Here is a 16,583-nt window from a genome sequence, read left to right on the forward strand (position 1 = left end):
CTGTACCTTTTATTTTGCAGTTGTGCTTGTTCAGACTAGTTTCTGCCTTACCTGTTTCTGGCACTTACACATCCTCTGCCAGTTAGGGCCAGGCTTAGACGTAGATCATGTGATTTCCTAGGAGACTTCTCTTCTAGCTTTTGTTTTGTTTGGCGTTGCATCTTGTGGCCATGTCAACTCACAACAGGGACTGTTCTCCGAAGGCAAAAATGTTTGCTTCCTTCACACCATAAAGTTCCCAAGTGCCATAGAGCATTAACAGGTGATCCTAGTCTGTGCTTTTTTTCTCTAAAGATTTATTTGTTCCTTTTAGAGAGCGAGAGCAGGGGAGGGGCCAAGAGAGAGTCTCCAGCCAGACTCCCCTCTGAGCGTGGAGCCCAACACAGGGCTGGATCTCACAATCCCGAAATCAAATGTGATGCTCAACTGACTGAGCCCTGTTCCCCTGCAGCCCCCAGCCCTGGGCACCCCTGGCATGTGCTTTTATTCACCGTCAGTCAAGTGCTATCTTCAGGTTCCAGAGCGATGCCTCTCTGAGCATCGGAGTTTTTGATGGAAGTTGTTTTCGCCAGATCCCTTGTGACATACACTCTCCCTCAGCTTGTTTAGATGGAGGCTGCAAAGATCTTCACAGTTTAGGGAAAACGTACTTGACCTGGTATGTCCATCTTATTAGGGAATTTATGAGATTAATTACCCTTTTTTTTTTTTTTAAGATTTTGTTTATTCATTTGACAGAGCACAAGTAGGGCGAATTGGAGAGGGAGATGCAGACTCCCCACCAAGCAGGGAGCCCAATGCAGGACTTGATCCCAGGACCCAGGGATCATGACCTGAGGCTAAAGCAGACACTTAACCTCCTGAGCCACCCAGGCACCCTAGACTAATCATCTTCTATCAGTTGAATGCAACCAAACATCAGGATTCTCTTAAGAGTCTGATCTGTATGTTCTGGTGTGAACCATTCCACAGGCACGTGGGTACTGGCCATGCAGGCCACATAGGCTGAACTGGGGAGATGATTGGCACCCACCCTGCCCCCCCAAAACCTTAGGATCTCCTGGATTATTGGGATCACTTTTAGGCTTTTCTGTGATGTCCTGAATTTTTTTTTAGTCCTAATGAATATTTGAGGGGGGGTTATTTAGTTTTTGTTTTTTTGAATACACCGGCAAACATCCTTGAGGAGATCTTCGTATTTAGATGAACTCTAAGGTAGTGCGTTAAGAATTAGTGGTATATGGGGGCGCCTGGGCGGCTCAGTCACTAAGCATCTGCTTCAGTTCAGGTCATGATCCAGGGTCTTGGGATCGAGCCCTGCATCGGGCTCCCTGCTCAGCGGGCAGTCTGCTTCTCCCTCTCCCACTCCCCCTGCTTGTGTTCCCTCTCTCACTGTGTCTGTCTCTGTCAAATGAATAAATGAAGTATTTAAAAAAATAAGAGAACTAGTGATGTGTTACAGACTGGCACTGACTTGAGGCCAGCCAGTGGTGGTGGTAACGTGGGGAGAATTATTTCATCTCAGCATCTGTTTGTCATCTCTGAAATGATGGGTTGGGGCAAGTCGATCTTCTCATTTTTCTCTTTTTAGTTATAAGGGCCTGTGGTGCTCTGTGCTTTATAAGGACGGGGTAGGCGGTTGCCCAGCACGCTGGCAGTCAGACCGGTGAAGTGGGGGTGTGGGTAGGAATATGTGCAAACTATACCTTTGTACCTTCTTCTGGGATTTTATCATGACATGTTCTCTGATCACCAAAACCTTCCGTTTCCTACCTGCAGGCACCATCTGAGAACCTGGTAGCATTTGTAGTTACTACTGGGAGAAATAAATACATCCGTGCTATTTTATCAGAAGAGAAGCAGCAGGAGAACCTAAGGAGGATATTTACAAAAGATGAGACGTAACACCCAACCAAGACACTAAGTTTGCTGTTTCATTCGTCTTGCTTTGGTCACTATTTTTGTTATAATTGGAAGGCTTGAGTAAAAGTAGCTTTAATAGTCAGAGGTTTATTTATTCACAAGGGGTCCCAAGGAAGGTACTTCTGTGTTCTTTAGTTCAGTGGCCCCACAGTGTCATCAACAACATAGTTCTTTCCACCATATTCTTTTTCTCAAGATGCTATTTATTTCTTCGACAGAGACTGACACAGTGAGAGAGGGAACACAGCAGGGGGAGTGGGAGAGGGAAAAGCAGGCTCCCCGCCGAGCAGGGAGCCCAATGCGGGGCTCCATCCCGGGATCCTGGGATCATGACCCAAGCCAAAGGCAGATGCTTGAAGACTAAGCCCCCCAGACGCCCCGACCCACTGTACTCTTTCAGTCTCTGCATATCGTCTTGTTCTTGGGCTCCTTCCCGCAGCTTCCAGATGGCTGCCGTGGTTTCTCCCGTGGAGCAGAGGCCGTGGGAGAAGAGCCGACTCGCCTCCCATGCGGTTTTGTTGTGGAGGAAAACCTTCCCCAGAAGTTCGCCCGTAGGCTTCTCTGAGTCCCACAGGGATTGGGTCACCCTGATGGCTCTTCCCGTCCAGGTCATTTACCTGAGCCGGCAGAGGGTGAGCAGCACACACAGGGTGGGGGCTCAGCAGAGCGCGAGCTGGCGGCCTGGCCGGGAAGGGCACGAGGTGGGCACTGCTTCGAGTATCCTGTGTCGGGGATGACAAGTAAAACGCTGCCTTTGGGAAGTTGAGTTTAAAATCATTTTTGTGGGCATCTTTCCTGAACCCCGTGCTAGAGGCGGTTAGTGTTCTGTGTGCAGGAGGCAGGCATTGGTGGGGCGTGGGGACGCAATGACCCAGTTTGTGCCCTGTGGCCGGGGCGTGGGGACGTAGCAGCCTTTGAGGTGCGGGTGCATCAGCTCGAGCAGCACTCGGCATGGCCCTGCGCAGCTCGATCTTCTGTGTCCCGCGTTGCACGTGGACAAAGGGAAGCTTGCTCTGTTGCTGGGTGGCGGAGCTGCTGTCCCGTCCAGATCTGTCTGGCTTGGAGGCAGCTGCTTGTTTTCTCCGGCCTGTCCCGTTCTTGTCAAGTCCGCGACACACTCGAGCCCATTGATCTCATCCTAACACGTGGCTGTGTGTCACACTTATTTCTGGCAGGACATAAATACTGAAAAAGCTGTTTTGTGAGCGGTCGCCGAGCATGTGGTGAAAGCAGATGTTCTCTTCTGGTGGTGCCTGGGCTGACAGATCGGGTGTGACTGAGACCAGAAAGGGCCGCAGAGACGGCGGCCAGTGGACGGCAGGACAGAACACGGTAGCTTAAGTCGTGTGATTAATGTGCATTTGGGGCAACCCTTTCTCCATGAACCCTCTGCCCCCACCTGCACCCCTGTGTCTTCATATTGGAAAACTTTTCATACACATGGAATTCAGGAGTAATTTTATCTCCTACCAGCACTAACAGGAGAGACTTGAGTCAAGCAGATTGTTTCTTGAAACATTTTCTAGTTAAAGACAATTTGTGTAGTAATTAATCGGGGAAAACATATCCAGAGCAGCTTCTTACTCAATTATTGTATGTAATTCTTTGTGGTAAAGCAGTCCCCAGCCGCACCCCACCGAAGGGAAGGGGAGGCTGGAGGGGTGAGTGCCGAGATGTACGGTGGACATCCACGTCAGCACAGGTGCTGTTCCTGGTGTTGTCTTAATTCTCGAACACCCAAAAGTGACTCTCTTCGCGGCGGCGGAGTCATCTCCACGTCCGTCTTCGTTCCCTTGCGTGGGACTTGCATGTTCCGACTTGCATGTTCCGCAGGGACCCAGGCTGCTTTCAGCTTCCAGAGGGCCTTCCGGACCGACTTCCGAGAGCTCTTCTGGATTGCGCTAGATCTGTCAGCACGTGCCTGAGCTTGACCGACATCCCAGAATTCCTCTGGGCCCGTTGCATCATCTGCCCTTTCACCGGCGCTCCTGGGTCTGCTGGTCCCGCCGCAGGCACTGAACTCACAAGATCCCGGATCTCGGGAGCCCATTCTAAGAGGGAAAGGGAGTGAGGACAGGGCATAGTGGTAAGCAGTTGAAGGAAAAAAAACACAAATCCACCAACAGGAGGGGATTCCTTGTATCTTTCAGTGTTTCCCAGTTGCTTTTGACAAATGTTGTGTCCTCTTGCCAGGAAAGACAACGCTGTCTTGCATGAGACACCGTACTGGTGTGTCAGCATCTACTGGCTGATTCTCAGCTTGTTCCGTGTTCTTTCTCGTCTTTGTTTTCTCTCTTCTCTCTTCCACTCGCCTGGTGGACCAGTGGCCTGTTGCTGTGTAACAGACCACCCCAAAACCCCAGAACATGGTACCGTGTTTATTTGGTTCCCGGTTCTGTAGGTCGGTTGGGCAGGTCTGGCCGGGAGAGTGCAGCCGTGTCCTCATGCTCACCCACACACCCACAGTCGGCTGGACCGTTCGCAGTGGTCTTGGTCATGGTCTGTTCAGGGACAGGCTGTGGGCCCGAGAGGCAGCCCTGGGGTGTTGTTCTGTGATCCACTTTTCACTGCAGTTGCACGTGGTGCAGCCCCAATAGCCGACGTGTCCCTTCTGGAGCGCTTGGAGGGCCTGCGCTCCTCGGGAGCCCCCGGGTCACATTAGAGGAGGCAGGCTCAGGGGCTCCTAGGTGGGCGTATGCTTGTTCAGTTGAAACTACAGGCGTCTGGCCACTGAGCTTAGGATTCCAGAGGTGAAAGTTTAAGTACAATATTGGACTTCCCAGGAGAGTTTCCTAGATTGGGAGAAAAGTTGACTTTGGGTTATACTGAACTTGTCTTTTGCAATCAGAGCTATTGTGGTGTTGTTGTTTGTAACTTCAGAACCTCTGGGTCGGAAGGGAGGGACAATAAGGGTTGTGAAGTGCAGGCACCGTCTCCGGCCTCTGCTCGACAGCCTCCCCGGAGCCAGAGGGACTCCTGTGCCCTGCTCTGCGCCCCTGCCCCCCGCCTTCCCTGGCTGCCCTGCCTGAGACTATGGAGCCCCCTTCCTCATGCTGAGGCCAAAGGGAGGACTTCCACACTGGTCCGCAGAGTTTTCTTCACGTTGCTTCAGTCGTAGCCTTTTGGTTTTTTATTTTAAAACAGGAAAAATAGTTACATGGTCTTAGATGTCAACGAAGCAATGTCTTTATTAGTTATGACAGGATCAGACCGAAAGGGTTATACTCTAAGTAGGCACATGAGAGAGTATTTGAAATGTTTTGAGAGAGTATTTGAAATGTTTTTAAGCACCTGTTTGTACAAAGTGACCGGTTCAGACTGGGCATATCCTTGAGTGATACCCAGGATGCTGGTTTCTTACTGGCATTAGTCTGATGCTCATGATTTCAGGGTGTCTCGGGTTGGGGTAAGTGCCCATCTTAGTTCTTAAAACTCAGATCCCAGTTCCAAGGGCTGAGGAATTCTGTGGCAGGTATTGAGGTAAGGGTAATTCCTGAGGAGGAACATTCTGCTGTACAGAAATCCCCAAACAGATAAAGAAGTAGATGGCATAAGGTAACGTGCCCCCAGGCACCAGCTTCAACAGTCCCAAGACTTGTTTTAGGGTCTTCCCTGGACACGCTGTTCCTAAGAGGTCTCCTCCAAGACGTCTAAAAGGAGGAACTCACGACTCTGGAACCCTAATGTTACCTCTTCAATGATTGCTTCTGCACCTGCCCTTGGAGGGACCCCCGGTTTTCCTAAACCCCTAATTGTCCTTCTCTTCTCCAGGGCCCAGTCATATATGCGCAGTTAGACCACTCTGGTGGACATCACAGTGACAAGATTAACAAGTCAGAGTCTGTGGTGTATGCGGACATCCGGAAGAATTAAGAGAAGACCCAGAACATACCCTAAGCAAGAAATAAATGAAATGGGACACTTGTGCAGAAAACGGAGCCCAAACCCCGTGTGGGCTGGGAGAGCTGGGCAAGGACAAACACGTTTATTCACGGAAGGAGAAAAAGATTGTATAAAGGATATGTATAAACATTTTATTTAATCTGATACGGGGAGCCAGTGCTGCATGACAAAAAGATGCTATGATTCTACGTATATATGAACTGCCTTGCTGTTCTGTGCTGTCTTCCAGGGTCATTTACAGTTGGGAAAAGTCCAAAACATTCCTGTTGCTGTCATTTACGTGCGGTTTGCCTTCGTGGAGACAGTGCAGATCCTTAGTGTTCCAGTAGACGTGGCCCTGTGGTCTAAGGGCTTAGCCAGTCTTAGCATTTATTGTGGTCGGAGAGCGGAGACGCTGACCAGTGTCGGCACCCCTGCTGGGCTGTAGGAGTTGGAAAACCTCATCTCGCGTGCCCCTTGGACACAGCTTGAGAAGTCTTTGTTGGTGTATTTCTCTCTAGAATACAGGGTGGTCTTTCGCTTTGTATGTTGTGAGACCGACTTTCATGTTACACCCTAACCCTCTCAGTTTGTGGATCTGGCACAGTGAGACCAGCAAAGGGTAAATGCCGAGGCCACCGCTTCCTCGATGCTTTCAGATGGATACCATAAACACCGTTGATGTAGGAAGCCTAGGCCTTGCTTAAGGAGTGGGTAGCATTTGGAGAGTAAGAAGTACTGCTTAACATTCTTTGCCCAGGTCCTTCCTGCTTGAAGTAAGGGTCTCCGTCCAGCCAAAGGAGAGGAGTTTCTTTTCCTTTTAAGTGGGCACAAATGGGGTCATTACAAAGCCAGTCTGTGGCACCCGGAGCTGTCTCGAGACGATCCTCTTTGGAAGAGCTTCCGGCATGTCTGGCGAGACGTGGCGTCAGTCATAGCTCTGTGATAGCTTCCCGGTGTCTCAAGAGGCTGAAGATAGTCTAGACTTGTGAATCAGGGTAGGGTTATTAGCACTTCTACTCTGGGGTTCCCGTCTCTGTCACTGTTTTGAAGTTTGGGGTGGGGTTTTGGGGGGGGTTCTTTTTTTTATTTTTACTCCACCCCCTACTTCCCCCAGTACGTGGAATCGATTAAAACTGAGAGCTCGGCACCCGCTCTAGCAACAGCCGCTGGCCCCCGGCCCCCTTGCCGCCCAACCAGACCCCTGGCCCTGGCAGCAGGCGCCTCCTAGCCCTTCCTCTTGTGTCCCAGTGTGCCTGTGCCTGCTGCAGAGGACAATGGTGGGGTTGCTCTCAGCTGGCAGAGCTGCCCTTCCTGTGCCTTATTAGTGGCAGGACGAGACCTTTTAACATTCCATGTGATCAGGGGACACCCAGAAGGCATTTCTTAAGAGACGAAAATCCCAGACCACCTCTCGGTTTTCAGTGAAATGTATCCAGCTCGGGAAAACCCATCTAGTTCGTTATTATTTTTTGTTTTTTCCTTCTTCAGAATTGTTGTACCTTTGTGAATATCTTAATACATCTTTTTCAATTACTGAATCGTGTCATGTCTTCCTTCTTTACCGTTTGTCCCCCTCGGGCCGCACTGGGCTCCTCACTCTTCAGGAGCACCATGCACTGCCCGCTTCAGGCCCTGTGCACCTGCTGTCCCCTCGGCCTGGAGCTTGCACTTGGCACCTGTCTGGGTGGCTTAATCCCCCACTTCCTGTAAGCGTCCGCTCCCCTCAGAGAGACCTTCGGCCGCGTGCAGAACAGCCGCCTCACCCCCTTGGCCGGCTCCCCGGCCCCCTGGGTCCCACTGCCGTGTGCTTGGCCAGCTCTGCCCGTGGGAGCACGAGCCCCAGAGCACAGCGCTGGCTCGCAGCTCCATCTTCAGGGCACAGACCAGTACCTGGTGCTTAGCCGGGGCTCCATGAGCACCGATGGGTGAATGGCCCTGCCCCAGGGGCTGTGCCGGCCCGGGAGACTGAAATGAAGCAGCCAAGCTCCAGGCCCTTGCCACAGAGCAGGCCTGACGGGGCATAAGGGCGCCAGCCAGCACCGACTGAGCGGTGGGCCCGGCACTCGGCATTTCTCACGCTGCGTCGCACGGTGCACATGCTACTTGGACAACTCTTCACCCCACTTGTAGAAAGAGTGTCATGCTTGCGGTGTAGTCCTTGCCTGAGGTTACTCAGCGAATAGTGTCCAGAGAGGCAGGACTGGGCTTGTTCTGAAACACTGCCCTGTGACCTAGCTCACCAAGATAAGCAAATAAATAAAAGAACTTCTTCATTTGAGTCAATGTGCCACGTGCTGAAAGGCAGTCCTCGTGTTCAGGAGGAGCTCGGTGGGGCTGACGCGAGGGTGGTGTGGCACAGACACAGGGATCAGGAGCCACACTCAGTTTGGAAGACAAATATGGTGACAGTCTGTTGAGAGCTGTGTCACAAGTAATGAGGGTGCTTGTGTGGCTCAGTTGTTGGGTGTCTGCATACAGCTCAGGTCATGATCTCAGGGTCCTGGGATGGAGCCCGCATCGGGCTCTCTGCTCGGCGGGGAGCCTTGCTTCCTCCTCTCTCTCTCTGCCTGCCTCTATTTATGCTCTGTCAGATAAATAAAAATCTTTAAAAAAAAAACAAATGCTATAATGTCTTATAAGCCATGATGTTTTCTAGGGATTTATTAACTTGCTAAAATTACCACAGACGCACAGGCGGCTGGCTGGCCAGCCTTCATGCTCTCCTGAGTGGGAGAGGGTTGGAGCTCAGGCCCGCCGTGGGAGAGGATCTCATGGGAATGCAGCGATCATGTGATGCGGCGCCAGGAAGAGAGACCCTCCTTCAGCACACAGAGGCAGAGTACCGGGAACTGGGTCTGGGGAAGTTGCTCCCACGGGGGCTCTGGTTTCCAGGCTGCACGGGGAGTGCACCAGCCAAATACACTCTCGTGATTGCTGAGGCGGCCCCAGCCCCAGGCAGGCGGGCTTGGCAGTATTTAAGTGGAAACCTCAGATTCTCTAACACCCCCCCCCCCGCCACCCCTCGAGGCTCCCTCCGCATCCTTCTGGGTGACTGCCGTGCTGGCCCGGTTGGGGTGAAGAACCGATGACTTCATCCTCCCTCGAGTGCCTGGGACAGCGGAGGGAGCGCTCTTGCCGGGCAGGACGGTGACAGGTGTCGTTGGTGGAGGTGAGGCAAGGCACTGCCCGTCTGTCTCTATGGCGGGTTCCCACACTCACGTTCTCCCTGTATATCCACGTTTTCTGTGAAGGATTTCAAACTGGCACGAGAGGGGAGGGTAAAACCCACTTCCACACATCCGCCTCAGTGATGCTTCAGCTGCCCCTTTCTCCTTCTTCCTCTTTTCTGAATTATTTGAAAACAAATCCCAAAACATGTCCATTTACCTGACGTTCTTTGGTCATGTCTAAAAATAGGTAAATTTTGTTACATAACCGTAATGTCTTATTACATTTAACAGAAACTTTTTTTTTTTTAATTTATTTAAGAGAGCAGGGGGAGGGGTAGAGGAAGAGCTCTGAGCCAGACGCGGGCTTGATCCCATGACCCAGAGATCAAGATCTTAGCGGACACCAAGAGCCCGGATGCCCACTGACAAAGCACCCCAGGCACCCCTAACGGAAACGTGTAAAGAAAAACCACACATTAAAAAAAAAAAAAAGAAATCTTGCCATTTGCAACGACGTGGATGGCACTAGAGGGTGTTATGCTGAGAGAAATAAGTCAATCGGAGAAATACAAATCTATGATCTCTCCGATACCAGGAAGTTGAAAAACAAGACAGGATCATGGGGGAAGAGAAGGAAAAATCAAACCGGACAAAAGCAGGAGACAAACCATAAGAGACTCTTAATCAAACAGGTTTGCTGGCGGGGGAGGGGTGACTGGGGATGGACACTAAGGAGGGCTCACGTTGCGATTGTTGCGATTTTGTATGCCTGACGAATCACCAGCCTGTACTTCTGTAACAAGTAATACACTGTATATTAGTTGAATTAAATTTTAAAAACACATTTAAACAATTCTTTGACTATAGGAGCGCTTGGGTGGCTCAGTCGGTTAAGCCTCTGCTTTCCGCTCAGGTCATGATCCCAGCGTCCTGGGATCGAGCCCCACGTGGGGTTCTTTGCTCAGCGGGAGGCCTGTGTGTCCCTCTCCCTGGGCCCCTGCTTGTGCTCTCTCTCGCTCACTCTCAAAAAAAATCTGTCTTAAAAAATAATGACAAGAATTCCTTAATATCATCTAAAACCTGTTCATATTGAAATTCCCCCGTCTCAAAAATGGCATTTACAAATGGTTTCTTCGGATCAGGACCCATGCACACACAGCTCCAATGACGTCATGCCTGTGTCCGAAACAAAGACAGGACCACGGACCTCTGTGGTTTGTTTTCTTCCCTCAGCGTGGTTCGGAGCAGCCTCTGTGCAAGCACGGAAAGCCCCAGGCCCTCAGCCGGTAACACCTAGGGAGCCTGCTCTCTGGTCGATGCACCATATTGGAAACCATTTCTGACTTCCTGGCTTTTGTTCTACTTGTCTTGTTTCTGTTGACCCAAGTGCTCCTGCAAGCGTCACCTGCTCTCGTGACTGAAAAATTTGCAGCCCGGGGCAGCGGCGTGGGAGGAGACAAGCCCCCTTGGAAAGGGAGTCGGAGGGGTCGATGGTGGTGGCCTTCTAGCCCCCTTCGGGCTCCCTGTCCCCACCACATCCTTCTGAAGGCCCCGCGGCTGGCAGAAGGGCCACGGACTGGACTGTAAGAACAACAGCGGGGGGGGGGGGGGTAGGAGGCTGGCGGAGGCCCCCGCACCTGCAGGCCCTGGCTGTGCTCACAAGGACGGAAACGTAAACCTTTCAAGCCCCCAAGTCCCTGAGGAGCTGCTGCTTCCGGCTTCCCTTTCCTCCTGCAGACAGGGTGTGGGACCATTGTTCCTTCTTGGCTCAGGTTTGGGTTGGGTCCGTCATTCCTTTGCTGGGAGCCTAGTGGCCCCAGCCTGCAGGGCTCCTGAGCATGAAGAGGAAGGGCTGGTTCTTTTCTTTTTTTTTTTTTTTTTTCACGTCCACAGTTGGGACGAGGAAGTCTGGCAGGTTTAACATCCCTACGTCTGCTTCGGAGCCCTGCCCTTCAGTGCTGCGTGGCGGACACACGGGGTCTACTTTGGGCTCCTGTGCCCAGATCGCCACTCTGCTGAGGGAATGGGGGACAGGGCCCAGCTCAGGCCAGCTGGCTGAGGGCCCGAGGTTTGCCTTCACCTGCCACAGACTCCGAGGACACAACTTTGACTCTAGATCCATTCTCGTTCTTTCTTAGGGTTTTTTTTTTTTTTTTTTTTTTTTTTTTTTAACAACAGTGTCTTTCCTCTCAATAAAAGAAATATGTTTACTTCATTTTGTAGGGAATCTCTTAAAATGTACAAGAGACCCGGAGGAATGTGGAGCAGGGAACAAAGAAGCTCTTGCTCTCGCGGGCCCCATGGAACCCCAGAGGCTTTGTTTCTAATGCATCTGGACGTTTCTATCAGAGTCAAAGGCCTGGACTTTCCTGCCCAGAAGCCTTTCCTGAAGGTAGTTGCTCTGCCAGAGGGAGCCGAGTTTCTGAAAAGTTTGCCTAGGCGTTTTGGTCCCAAAGAATGTAAAATATCTGTGGACCAAGTAGGTGCTGGTGGCCAGCAAGGGCCACACCACGCAGAGTCCTTCCCTGCAGGGAAGCTCCAGGGTCAAGCCTGTGGAACAGCATCACACCCCGAGAAAGAAGTACGTATAGAAGGCACAGCCTGAACCCCTCAGACACGGACACCTCAGGACACGCAGGGGTGCAGAGAGTAATGACTTCTGCTGGCTAAGTGAGCGTGAGCAAGGAGGAGGAAGCAGGTGTGCCCACACCTGGCTGGAAATACCTGGGCTGATACCGTGAGGAAGATGAGAGATTCGGGTGCCTTGTGTACATTTTGTCCATTTCAGTTCATTCTGGGTTTTTCCAGGGTTCCCTTTCACGCCACCTCCTCCTCCCCGTCCACAGGCATGTATTCAAGTCATTGCAAAAGGCAGTCCCTTCCCCTGGAGGCCAAGGGCGGGTAGGAAGGAGGGTAGAAGTATAAAGCAGGCTAGCCAGTGTGTGACCTGGCATCAGATGGACATCAGAGCTGTTGTCAAGCACTGGTTTGGTATCTGGAATCCCGTTAATTGGAGAAATACATCTTTTTTGTGTAAGTATTTTATTTGTCAGAGAGAGAGAGTACACATGCAGTGGAGGCAGCAGGCTCCCCGCTGAGCAGGGACTCAGATCCCAGGACCCCGAGATCATGACCTGAGCCGAACGTCTGCACGTTCAACGGACTGAGCCGCCCAGGCGTCCCAGCAGAGATCCATCCCGACGAGAATTGTAGCCCATGCAACATGATACCTGTTCTCCTACGTATTAGTGATTCCCCTTCCATCCAAGCTGGTATCACTCTTTACAGATGCTCCCGGTCCATCTTTGATGGTTCTGCCTTGACATTTTAAGGTCAATGAAGTTAGTGCATGGCCCCCTATGGTCGCCAGTGGCCACATGCAACCACTGACATGAAAATTACGTGAAGTGAAATAGAATTTACAGTTCACATCCTCCGTTGTACTAACCACATTGCAGGTGCCTGGTAGCTGCAGGTGCAGAGGACGGGACACACGCGCGGACAGCAGCTTTCCTTCAGCACAGGGAGTTCTGTCGGACAGCCCCAGGGCAGACCACACAGGAGCCGGCTGCCTTTCAGTCCGTGGTGCCCCCACACACTCTCCAGACCGGCGGAGGCTGGTCCAGTCGGAGGGGACAGCCCAGAGCCTCGGGCTGGGGGAGAGAGGGGCCAGCGCGATGGCCACGTCGGATTCAGCAGGGCTTGGGCCCTGACAGCCTTGCGGTCCAGGCTGAGAAACGGGACGGCAGCCCTGAAGGCAAAGGGCTTTAGCAGAGCAGCAGCGAGCGGGAATTCATAGGGAGGGAGCGCACCTGCCCGCCTGTGGGGTGGCGGCCAGAGATCTGTTAGGTGGCTGTCGGGGACGCCACCAACCAGCAGGATCGTCAGAGCGTTGGGAGTGAGGATGGCCAGGAGGGTCTGGGGAGGGCCGGGGGAGGGGGTGCGAAGAGCGACGGGCGGGCGGGGGAGAGACGGCCGGAGAAGAGCAGCGGCAGCACCGCGAAGAGACGGGCAGCCGCTCGCGGGCGGGGGCTCCTGAGGGCCTCAGGGCTGTGGCCCAGACGACAGGTGGCGATGGAACAGTCCGCTCGGTGGGTCCCAGGATGACCAAGTGCTCGGAGCGCCGCGTCCCCAGTGGACGGGGCCTCTCCCTACGTGCCGGCCGCCGGCGAGCGTCCTCCTCCGGCTTCAGCGCTTCCTCCGGCGTCTTCGACGGGGCTGACCCCTCGGCGGCGGCCGCGCCGGCTCCAGGCCCGCACCGCGTCTCCCCGCGTCCGCCGCTGCCACCCCGCGCTCCCCGAACGGAGTTTCTGAAACAAGGCGGCGCGCCGCGGCCTCGGGGAAGTCACCACGTCCCCTGCGGAGCTCGCAGCCCCTCAGCCGCCAGGTCCTCGGCCTCGAGACGTCGGTCCCGCGCGCTCCCGAGCTCGGTTCAGACCCTGAGGGAGGCCCAGGCTCCCTGTGGCTTCCACAACCGCTTCTCCAGCCTGAACACCTTACCCCAGCCTGGCAAGGCTCCCCCGGCCGCCGGCTGTCTTCCAGGAAGCTTCCGAGAAACGTCGAAAGCCGTGAGGGTGCGCGTCTCTCCATGTCGTCCTCCCACAAGCCCTGTGTGGTTCTCCCCCAAATCCTGGGTTTAATTGCCTGTTTATTCCCTCTGCAGGGAGCTTACCTGAACTAACTCCTACCAGCCCGCAAAGCCGGCCGGTATTACTGTCCCCGTTTAACACACGGGAACGGGGGCGCCTGGGGGGCTCCGTGCGTTATAGCCTCTGCCTTCGCTCGGGTCATGATCCCGGGGTCCTGGGATCGAGCCCCGCATCGGGCTCTCTGCTCAGCAGGGGCCTGCTCCCCCCGCCCCTCTCTGCCGGCCTCTCTGTCTACTTGTGGTCTCCGTCTGTCAAATGAATAAGATCTTAAAAAACAAAAAACAACAAGGGAACTGCCCACGAAGAGGTGACCCTGCCCAAGGACACAAAACGGGCGCCTGGCCGTGCGGGGATCCTGTTCAGAGACGTCCTGGACCCACGCGTCGGTAACGACCAGGCAGACGGGTCCTCACGGGCCTGTCCTCACGGCCCCAGCCCAGAGCCCCTGCGGGTCACCTTCGCTCATCTCCGTTAGGGTCCACGCGTCTCACCCGCTCAGTGCACGACGCGTCCCAACCTCTCGGGGGCCTGTGGAAACGCGAGCACCTCCCGCCATCTGCGAGCTCTTCCCGCCCACTTCCCGCGCGCCCAGCCCCTGCGCCCCCCGCCTGGCGGTGGAGGAGGGGGACAGAGCCCCGGCCTCCAGCGACCTGCAGAGGGAAGGGGGGTCAAAGGTCGTGCTTAAAGAAAGAAGCGGATGTCCGGTCTTGTCCGTTCCCTGCGCTCCTGAAGCCTCAGGGATTCGGCGCTTTCTCCGGGGAACTCTTGGCCGGACACACCGGCTCCCGTGGTGTTGCAGGCGGGGTGGGGGCTGCCCTGGACGCGGAAGTGGTTCAAAGGGTCGCGAGCCGGGGCGGGACCAGAAAGGGGGGGGGGGGGGGCGCTGCGACCGCGGCCACAGCGGGAGGCGGCGCTGCCATCTGCTGGCCAGAGAGGGGACCTGCCCACGCCCGTCCTGTGGGTGGGAAGCAGGCCCTGAGGGCTCCCAGTGTGAGTGTTCTGGATGTGGGGAAAGTGACAGGAAGGTCACATAACTGGTTTGAGGCAGGCTGGGGGCCGGAAGTGCAGGGTTCCTGTAGAGCCGGACACACTCCCCTCTGGGCTGCGTGAGTGCCACGGCGCATCTTCCCAGCGCGGTCTGGGAGTTCGGGGGCTGCACCTCCAAGAACCCCTGCCTTCTCCCTGTCCACCTGCTCCACCTCCCAGCCTTGCCCATCTTTGCAAGGGGGAGGGGGGGTGGCTAGGGAGGGGGGCCTGGCTCACTTCAGGGCGGGGCAGCTCCAGAGCGTCTGCTGGCCCAGAGGGGCTCATGCGAGGCTGTCCTCCACACCCACCCATGTGCCCCCCACCTGCTCCACTGTGACAGCTCCTCCACCCAACGGACTCTTCCGCTCCCACCAACTCTTCCCTCTGCTCCCACCACAGCTCTCCAGCTCTCCTTGCACAGCGACCTTTATGCGGTCAGTTGAGCCCCACCCCTACACAGGTGGCCAATCGGATCTCAATTCACCCTAGTGGATATACAAATGCCACACCGATTGGACATCTCCACCCGCCTGCCCCGCCCCTACTACATCCAGGGTCCACAAGCACGTTCCTCTGGGAGGGGCAGGCCCTTACATTCTCCCCTTTTCTTTGGAGATTAGTCAAATCCTTGACTTTTCAGATAGTTCTATCTTATATTGAACATATAAAACTAACATTTTATCGCCCCAATTTTGTTTAGTATAGCAACAATAAACTTACAGTTTTTTTAGTCTTAGTTTCTAGTCCATGGTCAACAGGGTCTGTCAGCTGCCGCTGCCATCTCTGGGGGGCATCCTTACTCTCGGCTTGTTTGACGTGACCCGCATGAACCCAGGCCCTAATACCTTCTACTTTTACTGCCGTGGGGGTGGTTAGGATAACAGTAAATTGTCCCTTCTAGCGAGGCTTCAAGTTCCCCACTTGATAGTGACGTATCCAAATCAAGTCCCTGGGATGTGGTTCCACCACTGTCTCTGTCCCAGTGTGGGCAGTTTGGATCCCTTCTTTTTAAGACAGATTGTAATGCCTGCAGTGACTGGGGTATAGACTGATCGGTCATTTCTGCTAGGGCAACCTCCTGTAGCCTAGGACAGAGCGGGGGCGGGGGGGTGGGTGTCGTCCCAAACATTTCAAATGGGGTCACCTTGTTTAAATAGGGTGTACATCGTGCCCTGAGGAGAGCAAAAGGAAAGAGATCCATCCATCCACTGCCAGCCTCCAGAATTAACTTTGTCAAGGTGTCTTCGAGAGTCTGGTTCATTCTCTCCTTGCTCAGAGCTCTGGAGCCAGTAGGCACACTGTAGTTTCCAATTAGTGCCCGCGGCCTTGGCCATCTGTAGCGCCTTGGTGAATGCAATCAGCTTTGCTTTTCCACCGAGGTCCTGTGTGGCAGGGCTGTTGTCCAGAGTCCCTGCTCAGGAGAAACCATTGCAGCCCCCGCATACCTCTTTCCACTGACCATGTAACTACTCCCTTCTGTGAACAGAGTCATTTCCGCATCCGGGAGGGGAGTATCTCTGAGATCCAGCCTTCTTCCCATGACTTGGGTTAGGACCTTCCTGCAGTTGTGTGGGTGGTCAGCCAGCACCTCTGGTAGCAATGTGGCTGGATTTAGTACTGCCGGGGGCCGGAAGATCACTTTTTTTTTTCGTTCAGGAAGAGGGCCTGATACCCCGTGACTCAGGCATTTGTTATCCACCGGTATGGTGGAGTCCAGAGAAGGCCCTCAATAATGTGGGTGGTAGTCAATATGAGTCAATTTTGATCCAGAGTCAATTTGCATGCATTCTTGACCAGGAGGGCCATGGCCGCAATTATGCAGAAACAAGGGGGGAACCCAGCTGCTACTGGATCTAGTTTCTTGCTAAGATAGACCACGGGCCTTCGCCAAGGCCCCAGAGTCTGAGTCAAAACTCCTTTAGTCAGCCCT

At 53.9% G+C, this 16,583-nt stretch overlaps 1 protein-coding gene across 2 annotated transcripts in view; it reads left to right on the forward strand.

Moving 5' to 3' along the window:
• MPZL1 (myelin protein zero like 1) overlaps positions 1-7,346 on the forward strand; it is a 53,547-nt gene extending 46,201 nt beyond the window's left edge. For both annotated transcript variants that reach the window (XM_059412368.1, XM_059412369.1), the window contains exon 6: positions 5,695-7,346. In XM_059412368.1, the coding sequence (XP_059268351.1) occupies positions 5,695-5,796 (102 nt within the window). In that variant the 3' untranslated portion in view covers positions 5,797-7,346. The remainder of the gene's footprint in view (positions 1-5,694) is intronic.
• The last annotated feature ends 9,237 nt before the right edge of the window (positions 7,347-16,583 follow it).

Source organism: Mustela nigripes, chromosome 10 (genome assembly GCF_022355385.1).
Source record: "Mustela nigripes isolate SB6536 chromosome 10, MUSNIG.SB6536, whole genome shotgun sequence".
In the NCBI taxonomy this organism is placed as follows: domain Eukaryota; kingdom Metazoa; phylum Chordata; class Mammalia; order Carnivora; family Mustelidae; genus Mustela; species Mustela nigripes.